This window comes from Atta colombica, unplaced genomic scaffold (genome assembly GCF_001594045.1).
Source record: "Atta colombica isolate Treedump-2 unplaced genomic scaffold, Acol1.0 scaffold69, whole genome shotgun sequence".
NCBI classification, from domain to species: Eukaryota; Metazoa; Arthropoda; class Insecta; order Hymenoptera; family Formicidae; genus Atta; species Atta colombica.
In genome coordinates this window covers 121,140-139,174 of record NW_017259560.1, presented here as the reverse complement: position 1 = coordinate 139,174, position 18,035 = coordinate 121,140, and the positions used below count along the sequence as shown (strand labels likewise).

Below are 18,035 nucleotides of genomic sequence, written 5' to 3'. Positions count from 1 at the left end.
GTTGTGTGTGTGTGTGTGTGTGTGTGTGTGTGTGTGTGTGTGTGTGTGTGTGTAAAGTTAGCACAGCGTTTTATTAAGAAAACAATGATAGCTTCAATAGCACTTTTCATAGTTCCTAAAAATAAAAGTTCCTGCATTTTTAACACAAAAAATAAAAATAAAAAATATGTTAACCATACGTCCCAATACGGTCCACTTTCCTCTAAAGTACCAATATCATTTTATGATATATAATATTAATGAATATTATGTTTGTTAAATGTTCCCGTTAATTTTAAGCTAGATTTATTATTATATGTTTCAAAATAAAATTCCAACAGTTAAGTTTTCAAACTAATAATTTTCGGCATTCGACGATAATTTTGCTTTGTTTCGAGATCTATGCAAATAAATTATTTTTAAGTTACTCTGCTTTATAAATATTTATAAAATTTAAACTTAACAATTTTAACTTTTGCAGTCAAGATAACACTCGGTAAAAATATATCGTGCAAAGGTTGGCATCTATAGAATTCGATATTTCTGATTATAATTCGTAAAAAGCGTAATGATCGTGATGGATGAGACACTTGCAATGTTTAAAGATAAATGTGAAAGTATCTGTATACTACACAATATATAAAAACTAAATTTATAAATAAAATATTAAATTTATTTAATGATTTATACTGCAATTGTTTTGATGTTCAGAGTGATGTAATTTTGTAAAACACAAAATTACTTTTTTTACAAAAAAGTTAAAAAAAGGCGCCAGATAAAAATGAAATCCAAATACTAAATTTAAAAAACACACTAAATTAAAAAAAAATTTTAATAGAAAAACTTGATGCTGCTGACAAATTAGCTTGGTCTAGCGGCGCCAAGTTTTTTCCATAAAAATTTTTTTTAATTTAATATTTTTTTTTTAATTTAGTATTTGGTTTCGTTTTTATTTAATTAAAAAATAAAAATATTGCCATTTTTTATGGTTTTATTAGCTAAAAGAAATTCAAAATGATTATTTTTTAAAAAGAAAAAATAGAACTTGAATATATAGCAGATCCAATTTTTTCGGATTTGTTTCTTTTTGATTTGTGGCCGTTATTAGCCAATCAGCAAGCGAAACTCATTTGCACTTCTCTGATAATATAGGACTCTAGGCTGCACTAGTCTGAACTAGGGTCCTATATTTATAAGAGAAGCGCGACTAACTTATGTTAGTATCACAAAAGTACTAAAAAGTACTAGAAGTACTAAAAATGGCATCGTTTGCAAGACGGACTATAAAATCCACCAATTATCTATTAAGCAATCATTTTTAGTACACAAATAAGTTTATCACTGGCTACTAATCACGTGATTGCAATGATCAATCAGAATATTTAACACTAGTCGCGCTTCTCTTATAAATATAGGACCCTAGTTCAGACTAGTGCAGCCTAGAGTGCAGCTCTAGTGCAGTCAATTAATTCAGATAAATTCAGCTAAAAAGCAACAAATTTCTGATCTGTCAAATGTCAATCATCTGATGGCAAAATATGAGACGAAATTCTGGAACGATAATGTATCCATAATGCAAGTAGATTTGCATGTCTACTTGCATCATGGACGTATCTAAATCTTAAAATTTAGTTTTGGACTTTGGGTCGCGATATTTATTCGTAAGATAAAAAATAGTATCGTAGAAATCGTAGAAAAAAAAATAAAAATACTTTCATTACAACCCGAGCAGAAGCTATCGATTGAGTGTACGTAGAACTTGATCGGTTCAGCTGTTATTGAGATATGATAATCTCAATCGTTCGCAACTCGCAGATTCGCAAAGAAGACATGGTGCGATCATTCCTCCCACTGCACGTTCATCACTTGACGCGAGACACTACCGTGTCTCTTGAAATTATGTTTTAATTTAATCTTTAGTACATATGATTGAACGTTTTCATAGAGTATGAATATTCAAAACTGTATAAAAACTGTATAAAAACGATTAATTATTAGAATTTTATCCTGAAATGTCGAATCTAGCTTAAAATTAACAGAAACACTCAATAAACGTAATATTCAACATTTAGTTCTTTAGAGAAAGATATTTACGCTACGCTAGAATATGAAGTTAACACGATATTTCAATTTTTTACTTTTTCACATTAAAAATGCAGAACATGTTTTTATTTTTGTTAGGAATTATGAAAAATGTTACTGGAGCTGTAGCCGATATTCACAATCGGTTCTTATTTTAAACATCATCTTAAGTAATGCCTTAAAATTAATATTGCCTTTTAATTTACAATATTTTAAGACTGTATAAGATGGTTAAATATAAGATCCAATTATGGGTCTTAGCAGAAAGCTGACTTATAAGACAATCTCAAGATAATCTTATGACTTAAGTCTTATATCTTTAGTAGCACACAAAAACTATCTTATGACAGTCTTATGATTTGTATCTATAAAAATTTATAAATAAGTGCTTTTAAGACGTAAGTTATAAGACAGTTCTTGTGCGTTAATCCGGATCTACAATAGGTGTCTTAAGGCTCCTGATTACTCAGCCAAGAACTCTGCATTGACGATAGCGACACAGAATCAGACGACGGCCTGGCGAAACCGGTAGCTACACATTTAAGCACAAGTCCATGTAAGTTACACTAACATTTGACAAACTATTAATTATTTGTTTACATATGTCATATTTGCATCTGAAATTAAATTCACAAAAACAATTTTGTACTGATAATTTCGTACATTTAATTGTTCAATTGGACACTTTTTACAGCATATTAAATAAAAAAACATAACTAATGTGACGTGAATTTGTTAATCAGACATCAAACGTAATCTTTTAGCAATAAACCAAAAAAAATATTGGGAATACAAATAAGTTTTCGTCGTTTTTAATAAAAAAATTAAGCATTTGTTATGAAAGAACGATACATAATGTTTTATTCAAAGTAATGGCTATCGCTAGCCATTTTTTCCCATCTTTCTGGTAGCATGTGGACACCGCGTCGGAAGAACGCTTCATCTTTTGAGACTATCCAATCATGGATACAATTTTTGGTATCTTCATATGATGTGAAGTGCTGCTCAGACAGGCCATGCGTCATCGATTGGAACAAGTGGTCGGAAGGAATAATGTCTGGAGAATACGGCGGGGTAGAACTTCCCATTTCAACGTTTCCAAGTATGTCTTGATCACTTTCGCAACATGGGATCGAGCATTATCATGCTGCAAAATTACTTTATCGTGTCTCTCGTATTGCGGCCGTTTGTTCTTTCAATGCTCGGCTCAAACGCATCAATTGCGTTCGATACCGATCGCCTGTGATTGTTTTAGTCGGTTTTAACAATTCATAATACACTACGCCGAGCTGGTCCCACCAAATACAGAGCATGACCTTGGAGCCGTGAATATTCGGTCGTCGACGTGGAAGCATGGCCGGGAACTCCCCATGATTTTTTGCGCTTGGGATTATCGTAATGAACCCATTTTTCGTCCCCAGTCACAATGCGATGCAGAAATCCCTTCCGTCTTTGCCTTTCAAGCAGCTGTTCACAAGCAAACAAATCGTTCAACATCTCTCGGCTTCAATTCGTACGGCACTCAATTTCCTTGCTTCTGAATCATTTCCATGGCATTGAGGCGTTTTGAAATGGCTTGTTGAGTCACTCCCAATAATCGTGCCAATTCTTCTTGATTTTGAGTCTTGCTCAAGTAATGCTTCCAATTCTGCATCTTCGAAAATCTCTCTTCCACCGCTATGCTGGTCTTCTTGAATCATTCCCAATGATTTCAAACGATATGAAATTGTTTGTTGAGTCACTTCTAATGTAAGTGCAAGTTTTGCGTTTGGCACGAATCTTCATCCAATCATGCTTCCAATTCCGCGTCTTCGTATACTTTCGGTCTTTCGTTCTTTGTTTTCAAATTTACCGCTCTTAAATTTTTGAAACCACTCACGACAACTTCTCTCACTTAAGGCAATATATGCTTCTACAAGCAATCTATGAGCCTCAGCTGCAGATTTCTTCAAATTAAAGAAGTAAATCAAAAGTTCCTGTAAATGACGCTTATTCGGCTCAAAATTCGACATTTTTGTATAAAAAAAAATATATGATGCTGATACAAAATCGCTAATATTTCAAGGTAATAGTGTTGCCGGATGTCCAATCTTACGATATGTTGTTTTAGATCAAACAATTTTAACTATAGTTTATTAGTGGCGCCGTCTTTTGCAAACAGGAAACTTATTTGTACTCCCAATAAAAATTCAAAAAACAAAAAACTAAAAATTTCACGATTACATTTAGCGAAACATTTGGTTAAGCTATTTGTTCATATCTCGTCGAGCTACTCCAAATTTAAAAAAAAAATCAGATTTCCACGTCAATTTATTACTGAGAAAATGTAATTAGCAGATTTTAACGCATGGAATCAAATACGCGCGAATGGCCCGATCTTCCCCACTTGACTGCGCGCCGGCTTCCCTCACTCCGGCGCACTGCCTCGCTCGCATTTCTCAACTTTCCAATGATTTTAAACGAACTTTTTCGGCAGCAAAAAATTCGAGAATTTTTTAACAGCAAATTCAATTCTTGCTTGACAAATTAGTGCCAGACGGAACTCTTAATCTTAAAAATTAGAGTCAGATTTTTTGAAAAAAAATATTTATCTCGGCTTCTAATAATCGGAAGGTAATTTTTTTTTAAATTCGTAGAAAAATGTCAGATGTCAAATGCTTCGCACGGCTATTTGATATGACATATAACATATGGCATATTAACGGAATTATTTCCATTTTTTTATACGGAAAAAGTTATCCACTTTTTAAAGTTGTTTTATAATAGTTTAACTGCAAAAAATTGTTTTGTTATTAAGTGTATGTGATAGTGCAATTTTTGAAGAAAAATCACCTCTGTAAATTGCTATGCGACTGCTCAAAAATGAAGAAATTAAGTTTTTCGCAGACAGGTTTTTAGTGAACAAATGGCTTTTTGCAAAAAATGAACATTTCGGGCTTGTTCAAGGCTAAATTTTCATCATTACGAAGACTACATTTTATGAGCATTTCAAAGCTTTGCATTTAAATTTCAATAAATAGAGAGCGAGGCTGAAAAAAAGGCCTTTTTTGTTTTTTTTTATTTTTTGGATGTTGTTTTATTTTTTTTTTCTACTAAACTAATAGATCAATTTTAATGTTCTACGTCTCATTTTATAGTTATTTCGAATACTTACATTTTTTTATACCGAATTTTTTTCCATACAATCAATATTTTTAGTTTTATAAGTAAAAAACGTGCTTTTTGCAACTATTTGATTTTTTTCGCATATTTTCTTCACAAGTCTCGAGTCTCAAACATTTCTTTTCTCACGGCCTTTCGAGACTTTCGTGAAAAGAAAGGTTGATTTATAATTTTTTTCCGGTAAAATTCTACAATACTTCTACTGAACTATTCTTGCTATTCGAATATATGAGGGAGAAGTATACTATATAACGCATATGAAAAATTGTATATACAATTAAATATCTCGTAAACTGTTGCGTTTTAACATGATTTATACTCTGGATTAATGGGAGGATACTATTACAATTTATTAAAACTTATATGTTACTTAGAATGCCTCCGTCCCTTATCAATGCCTACGTCTACCGAGCGGCCAAGATTACCGAGAAAGCATTTTCGATTGTTTGAAACAAGTGACTAGTGTGAGAAGGAGCTGTCTCAGTCACTTTTGGCGCGCTGCAGGCGAGCACACGGACATGGACTCGTGCTTGTATGTGTATTACAGCGCCGCATCATCGATAAATGGCCGAACTTATAGGCGTGGAAAAGTGATGTTTTGACAACGAAATTTATGTTGCATGCCATTTCGTTATTATTTGCTTAATTGTAAAAATGTTACTTGTTACTTTCGTATCATGATCATAATTATCGATGAAAACTAAAGTTATCTTGGAATTTTATGTAAAAGTGTATATTTTATTCGTTTCAACAGCTGTCAGACCGTATATTTCTGCCCGAATATAGATTCACTTTACGTGTCTGTTACGACCATTTACTGACTGTCAAAGGAGGAAAGGAAAGTTTTCGATTTTTACAAATGTTTTAAAGTGATCTCGTCATTTCGTTTCATTCAGATTGTCTTTATTTAAAAATGGCAAATTAACGTGTCATTCCTCGCTTCTGACGTCGATTCCAACATAGCCGCCGCAACTAGTCAGGAGCCTTAAGGGGATCCTAAAGCGAATTCCGACGAAGTCACAGAGATCGCGCTGTTTTTCCAGCGCATTGACATGTCTTTATATACTACCATACCAATATCTCACGCAATCTATGATACATACAGTCGCACGTTCATGTCAATTTTCGTATAACAAATTCATCGCGATAAAGTCTAATTCTAAGAACTTAGTGTCTAATTCTAAGAACTCGACGTTTGTTCGTACAAACTATGTGTTATGGATTATTTCATAAGTACAGGTTGCAAAACTTTTGTATCAAGTGAAATCTTGTCACGACTTGACAAGCTTGAGACGCCATATTAGAAACTAAGAAATGGTAAAAAAATACCAATTTTGAAATTTTTGGTCATTCTCGGCATAAACCCTCACAAACACGTATTAATGCGTAATTTATACTTTAATCCTGGAAAAGTTGTCTGTGAATCTGTGAAAGAAAAAAAAGTATTTGTCAATTTTGTCATATAAAAATTATATGATTTAGTCGGTAATACAGACGGCTTTAGGATTCCCTTAAACTGTAAAAAACTGATCAATTACAGCCCAATGTGAGAAGAATAATTGATTGTAATTCATTCATTATGGCTTAAAGCGTAAAAAATTTAAGGCTATTATAGATCTAGGCTTACTTAAGTTAATAAAATACTGTCGTCTTTTTGCTACGGCCCTATGAATACTGTCTTATCAATATGTTATATGAAAATTAATAAAGCACCGTGTTAACACTTCACACACACCAAAATTTCCTAATTATACAATTATTTTTAATTATTTATTACATTAATTAAATTTTATAGTTTATTACTTTAAATATCCTTTTCAATTTTATTTTGTAAATAACAAATAAATAATGTATCAAAGTTACATATATTGTAAATAAAAATTAACAACATACTGTTTGATTAAACAAGTTTATCACTATAAATTGTTAAAAAAATGTTGAAAATATCAATAATAATTACAAATAAGCAATAAACAATGAAATATGCAAATAAAATGCTTTCAATTTATGTTATTTTGTAAAATAATTTGTTGCAATCTTTTATTGTATTGATATATTTTAATGTATAAATTTATTTCATTTCAATACGTAAAATTTTTTACTTATAACCTTGATTTGAAACAAAGAAAAACATAGTATAAATTATTCTAAGAAATATAGTGATAAAAATGAAATGATAATCATAATAAATAGCATCAAGAAATGCTTTTGTGCAAGATCATGTTTTTACCAACCATATATTGTATCTTTTTCTTGAGAATTATTGAATTCTCATAATCTTTTTAATTTCAAAAATAAATAAAACATAATTTAATTGTTCCATTTTTTAAAAATGAGAAATTAAATGATTAAACGCTATTAGCAATTATTTACTAAAGAAGTGATTTTCCGAATTATTAAAATTCGAGAAATAATTTATTTAGAAAAAAATCGATCAAAGTAAAAAAAATAAAAGTGTTGACGCAATGATGAGAAAAAGAATGTAAAAATAAATAACTTTGCCTATGATTTTTATTACTAATTTAATTGCGCTCTTCCTTTTAAATATAAATATAAAACTAGACATAAATCTTACCAAAGCATCGGAGTTCTCAATGTTTACTATGAATTCTGCATTTTCATTTTCCTCTTCATCTTCCTCTGCAGAACTATGGCTTTCACTACTGCTCATAGTATGATCTTCTGCGCTATCTTGTTCGCTATCTGTTGTTGTACTATTACCACTTATACTACTACTGCTACTATCAGTTTTAGAACCATGTGTCGAAGCTCCTTCTTCATCTTCTTCTGCTCCACTATCTCCACCGGCTGAACATTCATCTATCTATGTATAATAAATATATATATGTATATTTTTCGAGTTCTTTCAATTCAACTCATTTTTTTTATCTTATGATGGTAATTTCCATATCCTTTAATTGCAAAATGCATTTTGAATGTGAAATCACTCGAATTTTACACTATAGAATTTATTATCGGCATGTGTTGACGACCATATCAGAAGACACGTGTTTCGACGCTAAGCCAAGCGCAATGACATTTTGTTGACAAGTACGGTATCTGAACACAAGAATTGTCGTAACAGGCCATTCTACATTGGTCGTATCAGAAGCATCATAAGCATCATGCGATTTTAAAATTGAAGGATCGGATTGGTTGAAGCAACAAGCTTGCGATATGTCTACGATACGATCAATGTAGAATGGCCTTAAGACTTAAATTGTAGATATAAGTTTTCACGTATAACGTACAACTTATTGCCTCCAAGAGACGGCAATAAATCGTACATCATACGCCAAACTTACGTCTACAACTTAAGTAAGTTTTACAATTCTTGTGCTCAGACCCTATTATTCCAGAAACAGTCGAATCTGACCAAGCGTGATGTATGCCATGACGTATGCTTGTGCCTGCGCAGTGCTCTATCAGCGGACGAGCATACCCTTGTCTTTATATCAAGATCGGAATTACAAAATACAAAATAACAGAGCCATCAATGTGGCAGATATCTATGTCAGGAAAATGTCTAATAAAGCCAAAATTTGATATCTTGAGGTTTTTGATATCGCTGAATACAAATCTGAATCGAAATTATAAAAAAAACACTATATCATTTGGCTATTCAAATAGATCTTTTATTAAAATGAAAATTACAATATTTTTCTTGATAATTCCAAAATTAAAAACTTATTTGTGTATTATAATTAAATCTATTAAACAAAATGTTACATCAAACTGTATTATTTATTTATTATTATTTATTAATTATCATTTATTTATTTATTGTTTATTATTATTATTGTTATTTATTATTATTATTTATTATTATTATTATTATTATTATTATTATTATTATTATTATTATTCATTTATTATTGGGAATATAAATAAGTTTGCGAAAGACGGCGCCACTAATAAACTATAGTTAAAATTGTTTGATGTAAAACAACATATCGTAAGATTGGACATCCGGCAACACCATAACCTTGAAATATTAGCGATTTTGTATCAGCATCATATATTTTTTTTTATACGAAAATGTCGAATTTTGAACCGAATAAGCGTCATTTGCGGAAACTTTTGATTTACTTCTTTAATTTCAAGAAATTTGCAGCTGAGGCTCATAGATTGCTTGTAGAAGCATATGCTGATGCTGCCTTAAGTGAGAGAAGTTGTCATGAGTGATTTCAAAAGTTTAAGAACGATGAATTTGGCGTCGAAAACAAAGAACGGAAGGCCGAAAGTGCGGAATTGGAAGCATGATTGGATGAAGATTCGTGCCAAACGCAAAAAGAACTTGCACTTACATTAGGAATGACTCAACAAACAATTTCATATCGTTTGAAATCATTAGGAATGATTCAAAAGCAAGGGAATTGGGTTCCATATGAACTGAAGTCGAGAAATATTGAACACCGATTTTTCACATATGAAATGCTGCTTACCAGGTATAAACGAAAGGGTTTTTTGCATCGTATAGTCACTGGTGATGAAAAATGGATCCACTAACCCAAAGAAGAGGAAATCATAGGACCACCTGACCATGCTTCAACATCGACAGCCAAGCCGAATATTCACGGAAAAAAACTCATTGTGTATTTGGTGGGATCAGCTTGGTGTCGTGTATTATGAGTTGCTCAAACCGAACGAGACCATTATTAGAGCTCTCTACACAATTGATGTGTACCGAACACAATTGATGAGATTGAGCCGAGCACTCAAGGAAAAACGCGCCCACTACTCCAGGCATGACATACAAAATTATTCTCCTGCATGATAATGCTCGACCACATGTTGCGGCACTGGTCAAAATCTACTTAGAAACACTCAAATGAGAAGTTCTACCCCACCCGCCGTACATCTCCAGACATTGCTCCTTCCACTTGTTTCGATCGATGACGCATGGCCTGTCTGAGCAGCACTTCACATATGAAGATACCAAAAATTGTATCCATGATTGGATATATCGATATAGGTTTTAATTTCCAATGTATAAGACGTCTTCTGAGTTGATATATGATGAGTTGATCATACAGGAAATTCGATCGATTAATTTTATAATCAACATTTTTATTCCGTTTCCTACATAACTATCTGAGCTCAGGGACAAAAACATGTATTAGGCTCGATTCCACAAATGTAAAATTTATTTTATTTTGGAAAATTTTCCAATTTTAGAATTGAGAAAAAAATAAACTGGGATTGAAGTTAATCTTATACTGGACATTGCATATACATAATGTAACTCTATTTGTTCTGTCTAATTTATAATTCTAACATTGTTGTAACATATAAAAAAATTATTAGTGAATATAAATTATCATTATATTTTATATGTATTATAATGTACTATTATATCCAAACCCGAGATTTTAAATTTATGATCCTACTGGAGAGAAGAGGAGCGGGAACCCGGTAGGGCGCGGTCAGGCTCTTGTCTCACAGGTATCCGCACAGTGGCGAGTACTACGAGTCGAACGCACCTTTTTCGTGTTCGCCTCGGAAATATGGGTCAACGTCCCGAAAATATTAGGTATACAACTTTGCTTCCGCCGTTTTCCTATAGATGGCTTTAGCAGTAAGTGGTGGTCGAAATAAATAGATCATAGAATAAACTTGGGCATCTGTCAATATAACCCCATAGAAACATTAGTCGATTTGTGTCTACATCATAAAGTTATTCTCGATTGAAAATGTCAGTTTACGAGCCAAATTCTCGTTATTTGCGGGAGGTTTTATAATTTTTTGCTTCAATATGAAGAAATCCGCGGTTGAGGCTCATCGAATGCTCTCAAATACTTATGGTGAGGCTATTAGTCAAAGAACGTGTCGTGAGTGGTTTCAACGCTTCAAGAACGGTGATTTTGACGTCGAAGACCGGCATAGCGGTGGAAGAGAGAAGGTTTTCGAAGATGCAGAAGTGGAGGCATTACTTGAGCAAGACTCGTGTCAAAATCAAGAAGAATTGGCACGATCATTGGGAGTGACTCAACAAGCCATTTCAAAACGCCTCAAAGCCATGGGAATGATTCAGAAGCAAGGAAATCGGGTGCCATATGAATTGAAGCCGAGAGATGTTGAACGGCTTTTGTTTGCTTGTGAACAGCTGCTTGAAAGGCAAAGACGGAAGGGATTTCTGCATCGCATTGTGACTGGGGACGAAAAATGGGTTCATTACGATAATCCCAAGCACAGAAAATCATGGGGAGTTCCCGGCCATGCTTCCACGTCGACGGCCAAACCGAATATTCACGGCTCCAAGGTCATGCTCTGTATTTGGTGAGACCAGCTCGGCGTAGTGTATTATGAACTGTTAAAACTGACTGAAACAATCACAGGCGATCGGTATCGAATGCAATTGATGCGTTTGAGCCGAGCATTGAAAGACAAACGGCTATAACGAGAGACACGATAAAGTGATTTTGCAGCATGACAATGCTCGACCCCATGTTGCGAAAGTGGTCAAGACATACTTGGAAACGTTGAAATGGGAAGTTCTACCCCGCCGTATTCTCCAGACATTGTTCCTTCCGATTACCACTTGTTCCGATCGATGACGCATGGCCTGTCTGAGCAGCACTTCACATCATATGAAGATACCAAAAAATTGTATTGATGATTGGATAGCCTCAAAAGATGAAGCATTCTTCCGCGCGGTATCCACATGCTACCAGAAAGATGGAAAAAAATAGTGGCTAGCGATGGCCATTACTTTGAATAAAACATTGTACCATTCTTTCACAATAAATGTTTAATTTTTGATTAAAAACGGCGGAAATTTATTTATTTGTACTCCCAATATTATTTGTTTATTATTTATTATGTATTATTTATTCATCACAATAATCGTTTTTAATCAAGCAGATTTTTTTCTTAATGCATATCAATTGGTCGGTCTGTGAATAATGTAATAAAAATGGCAATATAACGAGAGTAACAGAAAAGAATAAAAAAAATTTTGCAAATTTAGGTACAGAACAATATAATCTTCATATTCAACTTTGAAACATAGCGAGACCTCGCAAGATAAAAATTTTCTCAATAAATCTGTTCGTAAATTGAGAATTTTTTATGACAGTTCTTTAAAGCGGTATTCTAGTCTAACGGGACAAAAAAAAATCGATTTTTTTACATTTCGCAAGAATTTAACAAAAAATATGTCTGCAAAAGGAATAAGCTCGATTCGCAAAATTAAGAAAGTTATAATATCTGATAGGGAGCGGTTTCCGGCTCATTTTCGACGTCTCATATGCCACGCGACGCACAATAAAGCATTGTTAATCGACATTTTTATTTCGATTAAGGTCGGAAAACTATTATTCTTAGAAAGTCATACATTTGGATTGGTCGTATACATTTGGAGTGGGATCTTTCTAAAATGAGGTCTATCTAATGATCAAGTTTGATCTTCTTGTGAATGAGTGTTTGTTTTCTCAGCTTAGTGTAGCTTTGAACGTTGAGACGAGCAGACGCAAATTGTTTATTTACATGCAAAATATTAAAAATGGATAAAAAAGGTGAGAAAAATCGAATTCATATATATATACAACTTTAAAAATTATGAATGTAATGGGAATTATTGGTCAGCAAGCGGAGATGTACGCAAATTCCTGGAAGCTCGTGTCACTCGCTTGAAGCGGTGCTCTATTGACTTCGCTAGAGAAGAGAAAGCAAGTCATAGGAAGAAAAGAAGATTTCCGCAATATTTTTACAAGGAAAAAGAAAGTTTGTTCTATGGCCCCAGAATAACTGATCGTTGTAAAATTGTTTCTATATAACCAGTACGAAAAATTTTAAACGCGTTTTTCTTAAAATCATGTTTTTCAAATTGGCTGCCATGTTATTTCGAAAACCAATTGACCAATCGAATCGAATATATGCTCGCATCTTCAGCACATATATAACTACAGTTCCTGGCACGATTAAGTCGAAATATATTTTTTTGTAATATTTACAATCATTTTGGTGAAAAAAAAGGCAAAAATCAAAATAAAATTTTTGACATTATCATTTTTTAAATTTTCAGTATTTTTTTTTCGTTCTGGTACCTGCTATAGTCAGACTCATACTAATTAAGAATTTCTTTGGATTTTTGTTTCAGATAAACAGAAGAGTTGGAATCATGGAAGCTACAGATCTTTTTTTTCATCACTGATGTTTTTTTTAATGTTTTATACAGCGCATACTGATGATAATTATTTTTTAATAAAACACTTCTGAAACATACTTCAAATATAAATATATAGGAAAAAACCCCTTCTCAAAAAACTTTATATTATATTTTTAAAATATTCGCAAAAATAGCATAAAAATTCTAGATTAGAAGGTTTCTAGATTAGAATATCCCCTTAAGAGTATAAAATTTTCTAGTATAAAGTTTCTTCTAGTATAAAATTTTCAAAAAATCGATTTTTTTTTATTACATATTTCGATTATACAACATTTCAAGAATACACTCAAAATTTCAGAAGAATTAACGATTCTATAGCCAAAAGTTTATTTGTTTTTTGTTTTCAAAATTTGAAAACAAGAAAAAAAGAAAGAAAAGAAGAAATTCGAAGAATTAACGATTTTACAGTAAAAAGTTCTTTTTACAGCCAAATGTTTGAGGAAATTGAAGGCTTACTTTATGAACTAGAAATCGATTAATGATAAATGGTTTAATTATTATTTTAATTTAAAAAATCTGTAAAAAAAAGACTTTAAACGCGTTTTTTTCGAAACGTTGTTTTTTGGGGGCGATTGACATGATGATTTTGGAAAAACCAATCAACCGATTTTAAAAATTCTTGCAGCGTTGTATTCGTAGATTGATTAGCTATCGTGTAAACTAGAATAAATAGTTTCACTAAAAATTAAATTTTTTATCCAATCTTTTTGGACAAAAAATCGCATCACTTTCTAAAAACACATGTCAACTCGCGAATTTTCAATATTTTTCAATAATTCTAGTTTACGCGATAGCCACGCAAATAAACTTTAAGAAAAAATTTTGTGTTTTGATTTCTAGCTATTGATTCTCGAGATATCATGTCAACCGTTTGGATATCTCATTTTTTCAACTCTGCCTCTCAATTAATTTCTTGGAATTTTGGAAATATTGCTGTAAAAAATTTTTTTTCATATGTTGTGACATGTGTATTAATAAATATGTGAAAAATTAGAATCGTACGTTTGGAATTTTTCTTTAAGAAAAATTCCAAAAAGAGCCTTATTTTTAGTGTGATTACACGAGAATGTACCCTTAATGTAATTTTTGAAACATGTTAATCATAAGTAAATGAAAGTATAATATACATACAAATTTTACTTCTACTTCTTACCTATGTATAATAAGAAAACCGGACCACAAAGTATATTTTCTTACTGGCAAGTGTAAAAACAATTATACTTCTTCAAAACTATAATTTATCTGATATATCGATCTCCGACTCCTTTCAATTAAATTTTAGAATATTTCGGAAATTTCACTAATCAAAACGAAGATTACATCGGTTAGTCAAAACAATTTACTAAATTACGATATATTCATGATCGCTGATCAACATCCGGTCGTATCAGTCGTGAACGTAAAAATAACTAAGAACGAAATATAGACTTCTAAAATCGAATCCAGGCATTCGTGCAACAAACTGTGTATCAATCTAAAATATCAGAAAGAGCTTTCTTTCCTTTTGATATTTATACAATAACGCCCTTTCTATGAGATTCTATGCTATTAAACTCAGAATAATAACTTTCATTTTTTAATTTTTTTAAATTTTAGCCAATTTTTCAATCGTTCGGATCACTGTGCATTGTTTTTTTTTTTTAGGTGGAGGCGCCAAAAAAGATATGAGAATCACCTCTATTTTTTAAAATGGAATTAGTTGATTTTTTTTAGATAATATGATTCCTTTGTATTCTGCATATAAAAATATTAAGGTAGAAATATTAAAAAATTAATAGTTTACACTTTATTCTGACACATTTTGACGTGGAATATAAAATATCTCGTAAATTATAAATTTTTTGGCAACTATACCCTAATATTTTTATTCATCGAATAATAAGATAAATCAATTAGTTTGCAGAAAACACATAATTATTGTTAAAAAAAAATATGCAATTTACAATGTGCAACTATGTATCTTTTTTAAATAGCAACTGTGTGTTTTCTCCACATCAATTGACTCATCTTATTATTCTATGCATAAAAATATTAGAGTACAATTGCCAAAAAATTAATAGTTTATGAGATATTTTGTTTTATATCAAAATATGTCAGAATAAAGTATGAAATATCTCGTAAAATATTGATTTTTTTTTTATATCTCTATCTTGATACTTTTATATGCAGAACAGTTAGAACAGTTAGAGGAATCATATAATTTTTAAAAAATGGAAGTGACCTTCATTCCTTTGAAATCTTCGTCTAGAAAAAAAAACGTAATGTAATCAAAATATGTCCCCCTCGAAATCGTTCCATTTTCATTTGAAACATTTTCTTATATCATCAAAAATAAGCGAATTCAAGATATTCGATTTACGTTAATCATCCTATATATACCGTGTTTAAAATAAAGCGTTATAAATTTTTATCTCGGAAATACGGCAGTATTGAGAAAAATTGTTTAAACAAAAGTTGTAAGGTTCAAAAAGATCTATTTACTATTTATCCTATCGATTTGACTTTGAATTGCGCAAGATCAGGTCAAGGTCACGTCATTTTTAAAGTGGAACATCCTATTTTTGATTCCAAAATCTAATAGCCCATGTCGGGAGCTTTCCAAAACACTATAATAAAGTTTATTTTTTATTAAGTACTTTTTGAGTTATGATGCTTGAAAATTACAGTACTACCGGCATTAGCATTATCCAAGTCTGATCGACGGCTAAAACCTCTTGAATGTTGTTCAGGATCATGTCCTAGATAACATCTATCAAGATCGAGGATATTGGAGAGAGAGAAAAAAATTATTCCTCTTATTTTCATTTGTGGAGGTTTAAAACATCACTAATCGAGTCGCCGGGGCACGTGCGCGATCTGCGCCGCCCCTGAGTCATCGCATTTGACGCTGACCAAATGCCCGCTCGGCGCGAGTCTCGACCGCCGCCGCAAGAAGATCACACAGCATAGCAGTAATTCGCGCGCAAGAATGATTCATCATTCATAGAAGTAAGGCTCTGCGGGGAATTTTCAGCATCTTCTTACTAGAGTTAGAATGAACTCGATAAGGGCCTCTATTCTAGTATTAGACATATCCTTGTGAGCCCCTCTTCATGTTATCTCGCAAAGCAAGCTCATCTTCGGGTCTTTGCTTTTCCTCTCGAAATGAGTTCGTTATCAGGCCTTCGCAAAGCAGAGCGAGCCCCATTCGAGCGATAATTACTTCCTGGCAACGAGAGGCGTACACACTGCTACGGAAGTGTCGCCGGGACCGTTTCGATCCCCCTCGCACACCAAATGGACTTCCGACAAAGAAGACAGAAAGCTGTTCGATCCGAGTATTATTCTTCTCGCGTAGAGGCTTATACTGCTAGAGCTCCCGCGAGAGAATACCCTCGTCAGGGATCCGCGACGACGGTCCTGCATCAATAAGTAGACGAGCGTGAGCACCTTGTGGCTGCCAGTACCATCGATATCGCTGCCTAAAGAATTGCGAGAATTGGAAATCGGGCTATCGATTAGGCCAGTGACGCCTGCCCATACAATCGAGGACACCGGGACGAAGAAATAGGAGAATCAACCCACAGTTGATATGCCAACTCTTTGGGACCAACTCCTACTCCGAAAAAGAAACATAATATACTAGCACACCTTTCATGCGCCGCAAGGCGCCATAATAAGTAGCATAAATACCGAAAGGTATCTCTGTACATAGTGTATAAAGCTGAATAAAGAGTAATATATTTTAATTTGTGGAACCTCCATAATTAAGCGATATTCTTCCATATCATTTTTATATAGAAATGAATTTTTAGTGCAAATGAAAATAGGAACAACAATCTTTAATAACTTTGATTTCGAACACAAATAATATCTAGAACATGATCCTGAACAATATAATTCAAAAGGTTTTCCATCGGTCGAACATCTTGGATAATGCCGGCGGTAAAGCCGGATAGATCCGGTGCTATTTTTCTTATGAGATTTGCTGCTAGGTAAATAAAGAAGTTTAGGTTAGGATGTACACAGAAGGTAGCATTCAAGAAGAAGATAATATTTAACATATGTTTTACGTAATAATATTAATGAATATATAAAAAAATGTTTTAGATAAAAGTTGTAGAGTTTAAAAAGGCTTAGCCGCTGGCTTCATCAATTTGTCTTTGGGCGTTGCAAAGATAGAACAAAGTCAATTTGGATTTTTTAAGTGAGAATCCACTTTTTCTTTCATATTTCTTATAGTCCTTGTTGAGACCTTTCAAAATATTATAACTTTATCCTTTATCCTTTATTTTAGGTCAATCATTTAGAAGTTAGTGAGTATTTTATTGTAGGTGAATCGAACACGAAAACTTTATTTTTTTGTGTTAAAACTTATATATTTTGTTTAGCAGATCATAAACATATGAAAACCACTTGATTTCATCGGGATTTTTCATATACAATTAGTGCGGGATCTTTTATAGAAAAAAATGAAAACTATTAGAAGGCAAAGGTTACTTGCGATTGCTTTTATGTAAAGAGAATGGGAATAAAAAAAATGAAAAAAGAAGAATTTAAGCAAGAATGTAGTTAAAGCGTTGAAACTACCTTATAGCTCAAACTACCTTGAACCTAAACAAAAATTATATAAATGGATATATTTTATATATAATTATATATA

At 32.4% G+C, this 18,035-nt stretch overlaps 1 protein-coding gene across 3 annotated transcripts in view; it reads right to left on the bottom strand.

The window, feature by feature from the left end:
• Window positions 1–18,035, bottom strand: part of LOC108692316 (nuclear factor related to kappa-B-binding protein) — a 77,869-nt gene that overhangs the window by 46,493 nt on the left and 13,341 nt on the right. For all 3 annotated transcript variants that reach the window (XM_018200515.1, XM_018200514.1, XM_018200516.1), the window contains exon 3: window positions 7,799–8,047. In XM_018200515.1, coding sequence (XP_018056004.1) covers window positions 7,799–8,047 — 249 coding nt within the window. The remainder of the gene's footprint in view (window positions 1–7,798; window positions 8,048–18,035) is intronic.